The sequence below is a fragment of the Cyrtonyx montezumae genome, unplaced genomic scaffold, assembly GCF_038088225.1.
Source record: "Cyrtonyx montezumae isolate F1298 unplaced genomic scaffold, pur_monq_1.0 scaffold_24, whole genome shotgun sequence".
Lineage (NCBI taxonomy): Eukaryota > Metazoa > Chordata > Aves > Galliformes > Odontophoridae > Cyrtonyx > Cyrtonyx montezumae.
In genome coordinates this window covers 8,464,496-8,481,463 of record NW_027071981.1, presented here as the reverse complement: position 1 = coordinate 8,481,463, position 16,968 = coordinate 8,464,496, and the positions used below count along the sequence as shown (strand labels likewise).

The 16,968-nt window shown below is 38.4% G+C and overlaps 1 protein-coding gene across 1 annotated transcript in view; it reads left to right on the top strand.

The window, feature by feature from the left end:
• Positions 1 to 16,968, top strand: part of ALK (ALK receptor tyrosine kinase) — a 272,781-nt gene that overhangs the window by 192,718 nt on the left and 63,095 nt on the right. The window contains exon 6 of the mRNA XM_065739616.1: positions 13,055 to 13,186. Coding sequence (XP_065595688.1) covers positions 13,055 to 13,186 — 132 coding nt within the window. The remainder of the gene's footprint in view (positions 1 to 13,054; positions 13,187 to 16,968) is intronic.

Below are 16,968 nucleotides of genomic sequence, written 5' to 3'. Positions count from 1 at the left end.
AGGTACAATGCTTTGCTTGAAGAATTGTAGCCTGGAGTTTCTAACTGAACTCCTAACAGAACACTGATTCCTCACTTTTGAATGAATTGTGTCAGGTAATGAATCTTTAACAAATGGATTTTCCTCAAAGCTCACTGCTTAATATGCTAGATAAATCATTTTATAGTAATTATTTTGCAGCAGTTTATTCAAAGTCTCTTAGGATAAACCCTGAAAAAGCTAAATGGCTGTTGAGTGCAAGGCTAACAGTGCTATCCAGGAATACTGCATAATACTGGCATTACTAATAAAAGCATTGGCAAGATGCTTTCAGTCATAGCTAGAATCCTCTCTGGGCTTAGACAAACAAACAAACAAAAAATTACCTGCTGTTCTGGGAAACCTATATAGATTCAAATTACAAAGCCAGAAATCAAGCTTGGGCTTCTACCTGTGATATTGTCTGTAGGTGTTTTATGAATGGGTCTGGAAAAGCAGGTGTATTTCAGAAAAGAGCAGCGCACAGAAGAACATGCAGATTCAGAAGTGGGTCATCGTAAGTAAACTGGTTCTTGATAGAACCAGAACTACACCAAAAGACATCTAATGGAGTCATGTAGATCATATTGCTTCTCTCTGTCTACATAAAATCATTGAATCATTTTATTTTCTTTTTTTTCCACTATGTTCCTTTTCTGAGAAACCTTACACTGAAGTGTTTTTTAAAAATCTACTCAAATTGAGTTGCATTTGAACATTGGATCACAAGCTGCTTTCCCATAGAGTGGTAATAGAAGATCCACGTTATATTTTTCCATCACTTCTTTACCACTAGATGCAATTCCCTCTCTTGCATTATCTTGCTAGTTTTTATTACCCTTGTGAATGACTGTATCACTTCTACTTAAGCAGAAGTGGTAACTCAACCCCTTAATAAGTGCTTAAATGTTACTCCTAAATGTGGTTAAGATCTGTATTATGTGAAGCATTTTCCTTGAACCATAATTCATCTTCCTTCTGTATGTATTTGGTTACACTCAGGAATTAGTCATTTCAGATCCATTTCTTTTTTTTTGAGATCACATTGTTCTAGCCTGAATTTCAACAGGTGGGATATCTTTGGCATAATATACCATTAGAAGTCATGGCAGGGAGTTAATATTCCATTGCATTTGTATAATCAGTGTGTCTTCTTCACTAGGAAAATTTTAAACAAACTTCTTTCCTGGATATAAAATTGTAGCAAGTTCCTTTGTTTATTTGCTTGTGTGCTTATTATGTTTTCATAATTTTAAATACTATCTGAAAAAGCTACTGTGATTTCCTGTACATTTTTTGCTTGGTTGTTGTTTTTTTTTTGTTTGTTTGTTTGTTTTTTTAAATCTCTGTATTTCATTTAAAGGAAGTTCCCTCCTGTGCATTTCTTGTGTGGAGACAGAATTTCCTTTGGAGGTGAAGATAATTGCAGTTGTTTGGGATTTGTTGTTGTTGTTGTTTTGTGGTTATTCTTTTTTTACTGTTCTAGTTGTAGGAATAGATCTGAGCTGAGTATCTCAAATGAAGACCAAGCTCTGCTAACAAATCTTCTCAAAGCCATTAAGGTAATGACAGTTAGAAGTCTGATGTTACTCAATATGACCTCTTTTAAAAATAAAGAGATAAATACTTGGTTCTCCAGGAATTGCCTCAAGTGGAATAATAACAATATAATTATGTATTAGAACTATTTCACATAAAAGAGTGACATCTTTTTAATAGGGACTACAGCACAGCCACTCAGGTGCTCTAGGTGCTTGTTGTAGCACTGTCTCATGGCCTTGCTCTTCTAGTCCTTAAGTAGGCAACAGGAGTGTGTAAGATGTTTAAATGCTGCCCTGAGAGCTGCTGCCATGTGGAAATTGGACAGGTCCTTGAGCTGGTAGGAGCTGTTGTTCTGCACTCCCCTGTATGAAATAAGTTAGGGAGTACTTGCCCATGGCTCTTCCCTTGGGGATCAGAGAGAAAGGCAGTCCTCAGATGGAGGCAATGATCTGTCCAGCCAGTGCAGCTGGAGGTATGTCTCTGCCTGTAACCAAAGGGACCTGCCTGAAGAGCAGCTACAAATAACTCCAAGTTCCTGTTACAGCACAGTTTAACTCATTAGCATTGACAAAGGTGAGCTGAAGTATTGTTGCTAAAACTGGAACCTTGTGCTGCTTGAGATTTGTAGAGAGAAGTTATCTTCCCCTCCTGAATTTGCGACTCTATACTTAAAAGCAGTTGGGATCTGTTGACTGAGCATCCATAGAATGCTAAGAGGGACTATGCCTTGCTTCCAGTAGTTGGGCCAAATATTTATGATGGATTTCAGGCCCCTTCTATGGCATTCCTTCCTACAGTTTCTTCAAGCAGCAGATCTGTACTGTACTAAGTATCAAAGCAAAGCTTGGAGATGGGCATTTTTGTGAGCACCTTTTTAGAGAAATGTATCATGTTTATCCCTCTGCCTTCAAATACTTGTCCTCTAAAAAGCTTGGATTCTGACACAGTGCTGGTAGCTTTCTATTACAATTTTCCACTATAATAAAAAGCAATTTTCAATAGAATTTTGGAAATCTGAGCAGTTATATTAGTACCAGACCCTCTACTGATAATCTGGAAGTTATTCTGCTCTGAAATTGAAAGTCTCTGTTCATAATCTCATCTTAAGGCTGCAATAGACACTCAATGCTTCACCTACAGTCAATTTAATAACATCAGAAACTGACACCATCTATATATATTGCCGAGTGAAGTTAGCGATTTACATCATTGCATGTAAGATTTGTTATTACCCAATTTACTGCATTAATCAGTGAATGCCAAACCAGTTTGCAGATTGCATGTAGATCACTTTAATCTGTCACCTTAATTGTCAGTGAAATTTTTAGTGTTGGGTTTTGCATTAACAATTTTCCATCCTGTTACTCAGTGAAAAAGCAATAGCGGTGTAATGTGCCCTCAGTGCTCATGTGAAGCACTGTGAAACATCAGTGGTCATTTTTCAATATTGTGCAAATTCAAGGTTCCTACTAATACCTGTATTTTGCTAGCATTTGCATTTTTAATAATTGCCAAATGGAGGAAATGTTTCCAGTTATGTCAGTGCTAACACAATTAACAGAATAATAGTAATTATAGTCTCACTGGGTGCAGTATCTGAATGATTACATTTCAGTTGACAGGACCAAGCTCAAATGACCCACAGCTTCCTCAGGCAGATGCTGTGATAGCATGTGGTAATGATAACAGTGATCCTGACATCCTCAGGATTTGTGAATAGCATCTACTGATATGCTCAGAGTATGGCCTTCCACTTGGGAGCCTCTGTATGTTACAAAAGGGGTAGGCAGCATCTCTGTTTTTATTCTAGGTTTGTTAAAAATGTAACTTCAGTGAGATGAGACTGTTAAAATTTCTGGTAAAATTTAGCAAGTGTTTCAATTCAAAAATTAGAACTGATGGGAAAAACTATAAATTTTAATACCCTTTCCTTTAAAAAAATGAAAATGTATTAAAAGACACAGGAGAAGACTTAATATCCAAAATAAAGCAAATTTTGAGAATTTCTAAAAATGAAACTAAGCAGTATTTTATTTCAGGTCAAGTAAGATCTTCTGAACTAATGCATAGCAAACATTTCCCTTTTTCAAAGGTCATTTTCATTTTAGATAATCTCTTAAAAATGAATTGTTCTTCTGTGCAGGAAGAAGTATGTTATTCACATTGCTCTACTTCTAAACAATAAGGAGACTGCGTAAGCCCAACAAGATGTTATTTCTTTCTGGCACAGGAAATGAAATGAAAGCTTGAGGAAGTGAAGATGCACTCCCAAGGTCGTAGCCTAAGAGCCAATCTAAGATGGTCAGATTCTGTATGTGATTGGCAGCATTTCTGAAGGTGGCTGTCTATCAATTCAAGACTCCTACACAGGCAAATAGAGTGGTAGTTAGAAATACCTCAAAATAAATAAATAAATTAATTAATTAAAAGAAGGATGGATTGCTGTGTTTTGGCTGTTTTGAATGCAGTTTCTTGGTTATTTGATCCTTTCCTTTCTTGAGTATTGCAAAAAGAATGCGGAGCGTTTTATTTCTGAGGATATGCTCCGTGGGTGAAGTGTTAACTTAGTCATGATCTACCTGGAAGAGGCTTAATGAGGCTGCTGTAATACACCTTTCAATTGACAAAGGCCCACTAATTTGTCCAGAGACCTTCCCAGCAGAATTGTCATTGGTTAAAGTGGAGAGAGAACTATAATGAAAGTAGGATGAATGAGTTCTTGCAGTATGGAGAAAACTTCAGCTGCTGTTGCCAGTACTGAAGCTTCTTCAAGTATCGATGGCTGTCAATCTGGATTTCTGAGAGTTAAGTTTGCTTAGATTTCCTACTATTCTGCTGAAAACTTTTCAGAGACTGCAGGGACTGTTACCCATAAAGACCTGGCTTGCCATGAATGCAGAAGCCTCTGACCTTCTTGACTATGTTACTGCCTGTGGGACAGTGGATCATTGATTTTTATCCATTTTAGAGGATAGAGTAAGGCACTTTTATCATCTTTGTGATAACAGAGACAGACTGTTTAAAATTATATTACTCACTAAAAAGCAGTGGTAATTACATGTGGAATGGAAAGAAGGGCATTGTAGAAGTAGGGTTGAGAGCCTTTGCTGTAATTACTGCTGCATAAGTGTCCTGTTGCTATTTACCAAGAAATCCTTGCTAAGGAGGCATGGCTTTCTTTTTTTCCTTGACTTAAGTGCAGATTCCAGAGCAGTTGATTTTGTTGGTGTTATTTCACTAAACTTTGAGTGTAGATTCTCTATGTGTTAAAAGTTATGTCCTAGTGATGCAAATAATTGTATGGTAACATTCATTATAGCTCCCTTCGCATCCTACTAAAGGAAGGCCGCAGGAGAGCTGAAAGTCAGGTATTTTAACTGCTCTCTTTGTAGATATATACACACACATAGACATCTATATATTCAGGCTTGTAACACCTTTGCACTCAGTATAATTTAAGACACCATGGAGGGGACTATGTGTAGCTGACTTCAGTGTGTATTGCTTACATGGAGCCAGTCACTGCGTTATTCTCTGACATCTGTGGGTTGTTTTGTTCTTGCTTTTCTATAATCTTCCCTAATTCTTAAGTCTTCCACATGTTTATGGGTTAGCAGGTAGCCTCTGGCAAAGCCATAGATTCCAGAAAGAAGTTCTTCTCCAGGCTCTGTTTGATGTCCAGTGCCGTTGACCTTCAACAGCTTTGCTCCTGGGATAATTTCATTCAAGTGTAGCAAGGCTTGAAGCACAGCCTAGCATCCAAGAGTAAGGAACTGCTACTTCTTCATCCCTTTGGTCTGGCTTCAAAGCACTGAAGTGTAGGCAGTCTTTAGTGCATTCAACTGGAAAAGTCACCAATGAGTCATAGCATCCTCCAACTGATCTTCCAAGACATGCTGAGATAGGATAACACTGCATTGATGTCCTTTTACTTGCATAGAACTGAAAGCTGGATTGCCTCTATCCACATTTGGTCCCCCTCTTGGGAAATCTGTCATGAGTGGCCGATGTTATTGCTCTCCCTCACAGCGAGTGCTTGTGTTCAATTACATTTTGCTTATACTTTGAGTTTTTGAGCTATTGCTTCTCTGGTTTTGAACAAAGTGGAAATTATCTCCTTGACAACAATTTGCTACGCTTTTACAATTGCAGTGTCAGAGGGGTTGGCACTGCGAAGAGTGGCGTGACATAAAACTTTCTTCCCTGGCAAGTTTCTGCTTCTACCTGTAGTAATTATTGATTTTCCATTGTGGAGCCCCTGCTTTGCACAGAAGAACATTTGGCTGTGATATTAGTGTGCATCACTGCACCCTGCTGAAAGGAACCAAGTAAGCATGTTTGTGATTGTGTAGATTTGCAATATCCCACTCGTCCCCCCAGCAACTGGTCTGCAGTAAGGCTATAAACTTTAATTTAATACTGCTGACAGCTAGAGGAGAGGTGCTATTCTGAACAGTTATAGAAGCAAAATTGCATTTTAGAAATGAAAAATATATATTTTTTTAAATCTAAAGTGATGTTTAAACACAGCAAGTGTCATACTTCTATGTGTTTTTCATGACAAGGAAGACGATTGTAACTGTTTACTTCTTCGGCAGTGCCTTAGAGATTACTGAGATGTGACTGCTGCAGAGTTCAGTTCGTGGTGATCCAAGCAGTCATCTTCGCTCTCTCATTTCTTTTGTTTTTTTCTTGTATTTGGGAAATTTCAGTGCAACAGCTAGAGGCTGGAATGGGAATCAGAGTTAGTCTGGTTTTGGCACTTCACAACTTCATTTCATTATTTGAAACTGGTTGTTGCATGCCTTAATTTCATCATCTTAAAAATTTTATTAATGTTTTACTCAATGTAGTGCTTTGGAAAACAAATCCATTATTGACTTGTGCCTGGAACAGGGAAGTCTCAACGGGCAAAGATAAACCTTAATAATTCAAGTGTACTTGAACCTAGCCTTCTAGGAAGAAAAATGGGAAACATTACGTTTCCTAATTAACTCACGTTTTACTCCAAAAAGTATGAGCTATTTTTGTGTCCTATCTTCAATAGCCCTTTTTATTTCAAAGCAGTTCTGTGTCTGATGTTGAGAGTAAAGCAGCGTTAAATCTACTGCTGTTGTCTACAAATAAACTTTGAGATCTTAATCACCTCATGATTCTGTCAGAGACCATCACCTATGGCAAGCATCATTGATCTTCCACTGAGCTAGCAATCAATCCAGCCAGTGATTCCACAGGGAAGTTATTGTTGGCTGATTGGAGCTGGTGTCTGAGCCCATTCAGATCCAGGGAGGTCTGATGGGAATGGCAGAGCTAATGGGAGAAGTTGCACTGTGTTATGTTCCCCCTCCAAGGTTTGTATTTTTACAAAATTCACAGAAAATATTTTGGGGTGGGTTTGTTGTTTTTTTTATTTTTATTTTTTATTCTGAATTTCCTTGTTTGTTTACCTTGTTTGTTTACCTTTTGCTCACTGTTGGAGTAGTCACTGCTTTTAGGAGAGGTATGAAAGCACTGGGTTGTTGGCTTTTTTAATCTCACGAAGATACAATGGAAGCTTAGAAAAAAGAGAATAAAATAGCAAATGTGGTTTGATATCGAAGCACTGACAACAACAAAAACAAAAGTAATGATACTTGGGATTTCAAAAGAAATTATCCCATTACATTGTTGGAAGTCAGTATGTTGATATCAAAGGAAGAAAAACTTTAAAGATCTGCTGTGTTGAGTTATAATAAAAGTATCCAATGACTATGAGTACACAGTGTTTCATAGATATTTGGGAACAAGTATTAATTTTCTATCCTTTTTGGCCACTTTCAACTTCGAAGGTACTCAAGAATGTGTTGAATGTTGAAAAAATCACACTTTCTTTACAAAATTCTGTACTGCTGCTGTTTAATTCCTTTTATTGTTTTAATATGTTGTTGAAGTTGTTCACTGGTAAGCAAATCAGAGGAAGAAATACTTGTGTTACTGTGCACCCCAACAACAACAACAACAAAAAAAAGTTATGTTTTGTGCAAGATTAATGGGAAAATATTTTGGTTTTTTTTTTATACTCAGCAATTATTTGTTGTCTCAGGAGAAATGAAGATAAATATTAGACCCTCATTCAACTTTCCTAATTACAAAGAAGTGTGCACTACAACCAGCTTTGCATTTCCTATCAGTTCTAAGGAAGCTGGTTGTTGCTGTAGCCTTAGGAAGGCTACATCACATGAGCATTAATGTGGGATATTCATTCAGTTAAAAGTTAGGAAAATAAACTTGACCTGATCGAAAGCATTTCCAAGAGAATGCAGAGGCTGTGGCTACTCTGAGTGCTAGCTCATACTACTAACATATGGTGCTGAGTAAGTGCCTGCTCCTAGGGTGTGCTTTTAAGCTTTCTTTGGTGTAAGCAATCATACTGACACTAGGTAAGGCTAAAGGAGCAGGCACATTAAACACTTAGTGCTAAACATAACAATCCTACTTTGCAATAATGGCAGCAGAGAGTGTTAGAACTGAGCTGGTTGATGTGAGTGAGTAGCTTTGTACTTAAGTTTCCTGACAAAAAGAATGATCTTTGTCTGAATTCAAGTGTCTTGGTTTTATGACATTTAGGTACGTATTGTGATCTCAAGTCAGTATTTCCAACCCAGAATTGTGGTGAAGTTTTTGTTCCCTGAGAAAATTTGGCATTTTTATTTTAGGGTAAAGTACATTTTGAAATGTTAAATGTTACATGAAATGAAATTCTGTTTTCTACATGGCTCTAACAGGCTGTATTTCTCACCTTAGAGGAGCTTTCCATGGGAATGGTGCCCCTCCAGCATGCAGGACCAGGTGGTGCTTACTCAGTGGGAGCTACTCAGTATTATTTTTTTTGTCCTCTCTTCATCGTGGGTATGGCCCTGTTCAATTTGTACTGTAGATTACTCAAATTGCACCCCAAAGACACAAATAATCTTCTTACAGGTTTTCTCAAGACTGTTATCATAACATCTTAGTTCTTAGCAAGTGTTAATGAAATGAACTTCACAGAGCTCCTGTAATGAGTTTCTCCCATTTGAAAGATAGGAAGTGAAATACAAAGATTAAAGTCAATTTATGTGAATGGAAAAATGGGCAAGCTTTCAGGCATATGAATATTGGCTGCTTTTTCTGCCTGTAACAGGCGATGTAATAAAAAGAAATCACCTCTCCATACAAATGTGGCTTCAGTCGCATCCATAGACAACAACAGCAATGGTAATGATGCTGTAACAAAGATAAAAGTTAGAAATTACAAAGTGTTGACTAATTTTGGCTGCTTGGCTTGAGAAAGCTGGAATCCAATCTTTATTTGAAGCATTTTTTTAGGACATTGTATTTTTCAAGCTTATCTCTCATTCTGGTCTCATTTGCAGCTGTGACTGCTTGGCTTTTTGAAGATCTGAATACAGGTGTCCTGGGGTTGCATACCTGGAAAATTAGGGCAGTCTAGCTGGCTTCAAAAATTGTGATTTATGTGTCTGCCCTATATCACGTTGGATTTCTAAGGCCATTTACCAAGGATGGCTTCAGTTTCCTTAAACATGAACTCTTCTTTCTCTTTATCTCCTTCATTTTACATCTACCATCTCTTCCAGTAGTGGAAGCAGGAGCATTACGGTCTCAATATCAGTGGAAAATTTACTTTGTCTCCAAAAATTTACTCCAACCAAAGGGGCTGTAAAGAGTTACAAGGCACAAGTGACAGTTGTTTCACAGCAAGCAGGGAATGGTCCCATTAGTCTCTCTTGTTTCTCTGTGCACCGAGTGGGAGTGCTTTACCTGACTGTGATAGTCCCAGAAGCTTTCAGTAGCATTGAAAATTATGGCGTGAGAGGTTCCATGTAACACTTGAAGGTGTAATTACGTTCAGCTTGATTGATCCCGCATGCTAATTAGTAGTGCAGCCAGTTTGCAAGATAAGGGAGATCTTTGTGAATGCCTGTAAGAATTTCAATCTTCTCTCCCACTTGGCTACATGAGGTAGCTGCAAGTTGAAGGTTCCTATTTAGCAGTGATCTGTTGAGGAAACGTCATGAGCAAATGGCACGTTTAGCCAAATTCCTCAGGGAATGATTTGCCAGAACTTGCCAGCACGTTTTGATTTTTCTGCTGATCAAGGAGGAGTGGAGGAGAGAAGAGGCTGCCCAACCCAGAGCAACATCTGCTGCAGAGTAAATTACGTTCCCCCTTGGCCTCAGAATCTGAGCTGTTTATCCTGTGTTAGACTAAGTCTTCTCATTTTTGCCTATCATGCTGTACTGAAAACGACTCTAAAAGTAAGTGAAGAGCCCAGACTTATCATTTCTTTCCAAGGTCTGGTACTGGATTTGAACATTTCCAGTTCTGGACTGCAGTCAGAAGCACAGCACGTGAGGTCCCCAAGGAGTTGTTTGTTTCTCCTTTCGATTTAGAGCCTGAAATGCCATTTGTTTAATGTTGCTGTTTAAATAATGATTTGTAAGGCTCTAAGCCAGCCATGGTACAGCTTAATGACTGCTGTAATTTATGGATGCCCCTGACTACATACATAAACACTGCTGTAAATATAAAAGATGTCTCACACAAATTTTCCTTTGATACTCGTTTGATACAATTCATTTTCCTCTCCTTGAACATCTTCTGTATGTGAGTTGAGACCTCCTGATTTAGTGATGAATGTCCTTCTGGCTCCACTGGCCAGAAATGATGGGGGCTGGGAAATGAAAAATCCAATCAAATGTCTGTTGCAAAATATTTTAATTGAAAATGAAGTTTCCTTGAACTTGGACACAGGGTATCTTTATAAAGTGGCTTAGTAAAAAAGCCACTTCTATTTGGTCTTTTTTTCATTAGCTGTTTGTTTTGCAAGTTAATCTTCAGTTCATTTTGCTTTTGTGCGCATAGTAAGCAAGCAAATGGGAGGCAGGGAAACATGATGCACTGTCACGGAGCCCAGGCATTCCTGCAGCTGTAGCCTTGCTATTTGTGATCTCCAAGCTATACCAGGAGCATGTATATGTGCATCTAATGCAAATTTGAGCCAATTCAAGTGCTATCTCTACAGAGATGAATAAGCATGCAAATCTGCTGTTTTGTTTTGAAGGACAAGCTCCTGGAATTGCTTAATGTCTAGTTGTAACTGATGGCTTTTAATACCACAGTCAGTTGACTTCGAGAGATTTGTGACTTTTTGGGCCACAGCAAAGGCATCTAGGAAAGTAGTTGGTGCTCTTGAATGCATTGAAATTAGTGTTAATGCACTCATGCTTGGAAAACTTGGAGTGCCTTTACAGTTTTGTAATGAATCAAGTAACCGAACAACTCCATTGCCTACAATAGCCTCTGCTCTGAACATCTGCATGTGACCTTGAAATGCAGCAGCTTGTGGGCTAAAACATAGACAATGCTGAAAAGATTGCAGATGAACCAAGTGGGATATGAGAACTGGTATTAATGTGGGAGTTTCTTCAAAAGCATATGTGGGGTAATTTGAAGAGGCAAAAAAAAATGCTTCTGAATTTAACTAGGTCTTCAATCTTTTTAAGAACATCTTAATATTTCTAACTTAATGAAAGTTCTCTGGGCCTCACTGCTTAAGTTTTCATTAGTTGGCATTTGAAGCAATGCAGTGCCTGTGGGTTTGATTCATAACCCAAGGAGGGAAGATCATTTACTAGGATACCAGAGTCACTTCTTACAACTTTGTGGGCATCTCTTTGCACACTGAGACAGGTTTAAGGCAAGCAAAGATCTTTGCTTCTAACATAGGAAAGTCTCTTGACAGTGTCTTGAAGAGTGTATTTCTGCAAAAAGCATTGCAATGGCAAGGAGGGCATCTTCTCTTTGCCTTAAACCCTTATAAAGGGGCCCACAGAAATTGTGAGGAACCAGCGGTGTTGAGTTGGTCTGTTTTTCTGCAAAGCTTTCCTCTGTTGTCATGCCTCGACCCTGACTGAAATATGAGGTCACTGTGCAGCTTGAATGCAGCAAGCCAGAATGGCTCTAAGGCAGTCAAAAAAATTGAGCTGACAGTAACACAGATCACCCTTTTCAGGAGCCAGGGTCCTTTATTAAAAAGGTTTGACGTGTATTCCCCCACTCCTGAATTGATTTGCACCATAAAATAAGCTTGAAGAGAAGTAGTGGTTGTTTTCCTACATGCTTCATTAATTTTAATTTTGGCAGGCAATATAAATAAAAGTATCAAGTGCACATCTAATTGAATCACCAATGATTCCCAGCTCCCTGTAGTACCAGAGAACATGATGTAGCTGCTCTGTTTAGCAAGCATGGATGAGTTAGGCAAACAATGTCTCACTCTGCCCAGAGGCTTTGGTTTAATCTTTAGTGCTTACCCATTTAATATGAGAGAGGGCAGGTGTTTTTTTGCAGTGGGGGATTTACAGCAAAGACCTCTTTATCCTTATAGACTTTTCTGTGCAGGCAGCCAGGAAAGTTTCAAGGCATTGGGTCTGCACTCAGATTTTTGTGGAATGGACCCCTATACTTACCAAGCCTGGCCTCCTCCATGCATACTGACTGAAGGCTGTTTCTGAGCTAATTCCTACTTTCTGTAAGTGACTGACCTTTAAAAATAAAGTAGTCTAATCAGTCCTGTGTATCTTAGCCATAATAAAAGGATTCAGATGAAGAGAAGTCTTACTACACTCGTCACGTTCAATGATCTCTGACTACTCAACTGACAAGGAAATCAAGTGCCTCCAGAAAGGGACTGTGCCAAGAGACAAGTACTCCATATCATTTCTGAATGAATGGTACTGGCTACTAATAGTAGTTTTCAGTGACTGCGTGTCACAAGTGTTGGCTCCTTTCCATGTTTTTAGATGCCTTTGCTGCTTGGCATAAGGAAAATAAATTGGGAATCTTTGCATCTTAATAGGTATAGACCGCAGCAGGACTCCCTGATCCATGGGGAGAGGAGTACAGAAGCAGAAGAGGATGTAGAAGAGAAAGAAAGAGGTCAAGCTTTAGTCTTTCTTGCAAAGAGGCTATGAGGATATGGTACATCCAAGTCATAGGTAATACATGTTGACAAGAGGGTGTGATGAAAGCTCGTGTTCTTTCCAGGCTATGTAGACACAGTATTCCTGAACTAGAGAGAGAGCACATTAGTCTTCAGGACCATCAGCCTAGCAGTGAATTTGTGCACAATTAAAAATCCATCATGCATATTGCATTGCTCTTGATAAGTACCACAGAGCACATTGTAGAATTCCAAACTTCTTTTCAAGGTTCAGAGCTGCCTTCCAAGTTAAAATGACAGACATGCCTAGGGATCTCAGTTCTGCATTAGGTGAACTATTTGATATTTGGAAGGATCTGGTTAAACATAATAACCCAATGGCTTTATCAAGTAGTTATTGGACTAAGGGATTTTCATAAGGTCTTTCTCCCCTTCATTGTTATCCATGGCCACGTTGGATGGGAGGAAGGCAATTCAGTAACTTGAAGTGGCTTTTATTTTCTTTTTCTCTAGGTTCTGCTTCTGTCTCGAAAATGGCTCTGGAAGGTTCCTTCAGCTGCTGGAATGGCACATCAATCAGGCTGGGCCAGGCCTGTGACTTCATCAGAGACTGCACTGAGGGAGAAGATGAGGGAGCTATGTGCAGTGAGTAAATCCAACCCCCTAGGCTGTGTCCTCCTTTTCCTTCTGGGAGATAGAAGCTGAGCAGCTCCTTCTAAAAGCATAAATTGTTTTGAATATTAATGCCTAAGATTTCAGTAGAAATGAATTCAGTACTGTCAAAAGACCAGTGTCCTCCATAATACATGCGCTTTCTCTGGACAACGGCCTAGAATGGACTGAATGAATCTACTAGCCTTCATTAGTTCTGCAGCAGATTTTTAAGCTGTTCTCAGTGCAGTAACTAATGAAATTCTGATAAAAAATTTGAAGAAAGTACGGCTTAAGTAGCTAGGTGCTTTATGGAATTATGAAATGTGTAGTTTGTTATTGCTTTTAATCCAAACACGGTACAGCATGTGGCAAGGTGAAAGAGAAAAATTCTAAAGCATGAAAAGTGAGTAGACCCAGGAGCTTGTCTTTGACCAACTCTACTCTTGTGCCTTTGTTAATTACTCTTGTTTTCTATCCTTTCTTCAGTGCCTTATCTTCATCAGTCTGTAGATCAGAAGTTAAATAGTGATTTGAGTTTTCTGAAAACCTTCTATGCCTAAATATTTCTGTCATTTTGTTGCTTAAACTAATTATTTTATAGCCTCTCTTTAAGCGTCTTGAAAATGTTGCCTTTTTTTTATATCACTTAAGGTTTTCTATCTCCATTGTGTTTCCCTTTGTCAGTCTACAGATACTGAGGAGTGGTGGTTTATATCAAGAACAATAGATCTAACTTATGGCTGGCATAGTATGCAAACTTGTGTTCCCTGGCCAACATACCTGTACTGACAAAAGCCTTTGGAATAGAAAAGGCGATTATTCTCAGTTTCGTTTCCATGTGTGACAGGTAGAGCAGGGGTCAACCTCGGTGAAGTAGCTCAAACAAACTTTGTGGATGTGAATGACATCTAGACTAAAAGAGCTTTGATGTTCTTAGCATCAATTTTACACAGCGGCGATACACAACTCCTAGTCATTTTCACACTTGAGTTTTTTGCTGATCACAAAGAAATAAAGTATCAGTGTGAACAGCAGAACTCCTTCTGTGGAGCTGTGCTTGTCAGGGATGCAGACTAAATACCATCATAGGATAGGGCAGACCTAAAGGAACGTGACTCTACTTTTGCTGTTCGTGAGGATTTGTTTGGCTGACCTTTAGCTATAGGTGTAGCATTCATCTATAGCTATTAGTGTAAAGCAATATAGTACGTTTACATCAGCAAAGGGTTTATTGAAAATACAAGTTAAGAAGTGGAAGATATTTAGCCACCTATTTAGCAGAGTGCTCCCCATCTTTCGAAGACCACATAGGTTTTCAACCCCAGGTCCTGTCAGTGAGACATAATGCTGCCAGCCAAAAGGCCCTAAAGACACCATTTTTTACTACAAGCAACAAAAAAAGAAAGGCTTTCCTTAGCTTGCAAGAGCTTGGGTTGTGCTTGTACATTTAAAACCTGCTCAGTTTTGTTGCTGATTGCCCTGCTTCTGTCTGTTTGTTGTGTTGCATGTTATCACAGAATTACAGAATGTCAGGGATTGGAAGGAACACGAAATATCATCTAGTTCTACCCCCCTGCCAGAGCAGGAGCACCTAGGTTTTATTGGCATAAAACTTCTTACACAGAACAGAAAAATTATCAAATGTTTTAGATGTCAGTTACATCTGCATGGCATCCCAGCACAAAATGTATGTCGTCTTTCAGTATTTCAGTTGTTTTAGTCCTAAGTAACACGGATATCTTCATCAGCTTTCTGCAGGTTTGACAAGAAGATATATAGAGGAGGGGTTTCCCAAGAACTTCTGCTTAAAAGAAGGAGCTGTCAGTGAAATGTGTAGCCAGGCACACAACAAAAGAGTGAGCTTTTCAAATTACCCTTAACCAAAGGCTTCCAACTTTGAGCTTCAAAAATACGTTGTTAGTTTTTTTCCTTTCACAGTCTTTCAGCAGCTTGTAGTAATCCTTTTTTTTCCATTTCTTCTTTCTTTTTTGTTTTCTAGTCTTCTTATCATTAGGTTCATATTCCTTTCTTAGCTGAAAAAAATGCTCCCTAAACCTGCTGTTTGTTAACATCTCTTTAATTATCAGTGGCCAATGAAAAGTCACGGTGCTTGTTCTGCAAGCAACCAATTAGTCTTTGTAGAAGGCATAAAATCAGACAGGGATGACCCCTGGAGAAAAGCGTGTTGCTATGTTGCTGTTTGAGTCATAATCTAATAGATTCACAGGGGGAAAAGACAGCTTCAAAGAGGCAGATGTAGAGATAGATGCCAAACCATGTTGATTTGGGATCAGGCTTACAGATCTAACAGACTGGTAGAAATGCCCCACTGGAAATTATTTTGCAGAAGCATACTTTGCAAATGTATGTTAAGACTTCAGATAGTGGTGGTCTTATATCTTTGCTAGTAAATTCCTGATTATTAATCATAACTTACTGGAAAAAAGAAGAAGAAAAAGGAAAAAAAAAAAACAGATGAAAAGGCAGATTCTTTTCTAACACAGATTGTTAGAGCTCTGCCTTAGCAAATAAGAGAATTTTAGTAGTTTCCTACTTCTCTTATTAGGTAACAATGTCTTGGATTTTGGTTTTAGGATCTTTTGTTGTAAGGCAGTGAGTCTAGAGAAGAATAAAAGTTTGACTGAAACGGAAGTGCATACACTTTTGTTTAGTCTAAAACTAATATAGAATCATAGAATTGCCAAGGCTGGAAAAGGCCACCTTGATCATCCAGTCCAACTGTCCACCTATCACCAATATTTCCCACTGAACCACATCCCTTAATACATCTAAATGTTTCTTGGATACTTCCAGGGTCAGTGACTTCCTTACTTTCTGTCTCAGGTTCACCAGAATCTTTCAGCTTGGGAAATATTGGTTGATGAGCAAAGCATGTAGGAAATTTATGAATATGTATTAAATATGAAACAAAAAAAAAAAAACCAAAAATAGTAAAAATTAAAGTGTTGTAGTATGTTTATTACCTGGAGACCCAGAACTTAGATGATTCACCCAGGATGTGACAAACCCAGGACTGATTCTTATTCTATCTAAATGAATTTGAACCCATATTTTCGATTTCTGTGGAAAGTTTCCAAATCAGCGTGGTCTGAAATATACAGTTTGGAAGAAAAAGGGTTATTCAGTCTCTCCTGGTCTTGCTCTAATATCCTCTACCTTTCAGTTTACTTTCCAGGCAAAAAAAAAGAAAAACAGCAAGTTCTTATATATCCCAAAGACAGGTACAGCCCAGCAGAATCCCCCTGCAAACAAATGAAAAGCAGAATGTTGCATTTCAGTCCTCTTAAGGTTCCTGTCTTGCAAACATGCATCCTTTTTCTTTTTTCTTGACCAAAAGCTGCACCTCTACCAATGAATTTTAATTCCTGTCAGTTCTGAACTTAGCAATGCTTTCCATCATTAAAGGAAAACTCTTGTTGACTGTATTGAAATGTATTTTCCCTTTCTGTGCTTCATTTCTGATAGAATTTGGTAGACAACTTTGCTAACACAGAGACAGCCATTGAAAGCAAGCTCATATTTAAGATTCATGTGCTTCTTTAAACTGTTTGAGTAGATGCCTTCTGAGATTTTCTCCTATGTTTGGAAAAGGTCCATACAAAAGCTGAGTAATCTTTTATGTTTTTGTCCTTTATAATACAGGTCTGGAACTACACTCAAAACTTTAAACTGTAGTAGCACCTTACTGTTTTGCACCTGGTTTTGAGTCAAGAGCCAGGCAATAAAGAACCTTCTCCATCTGCTTCATAAAT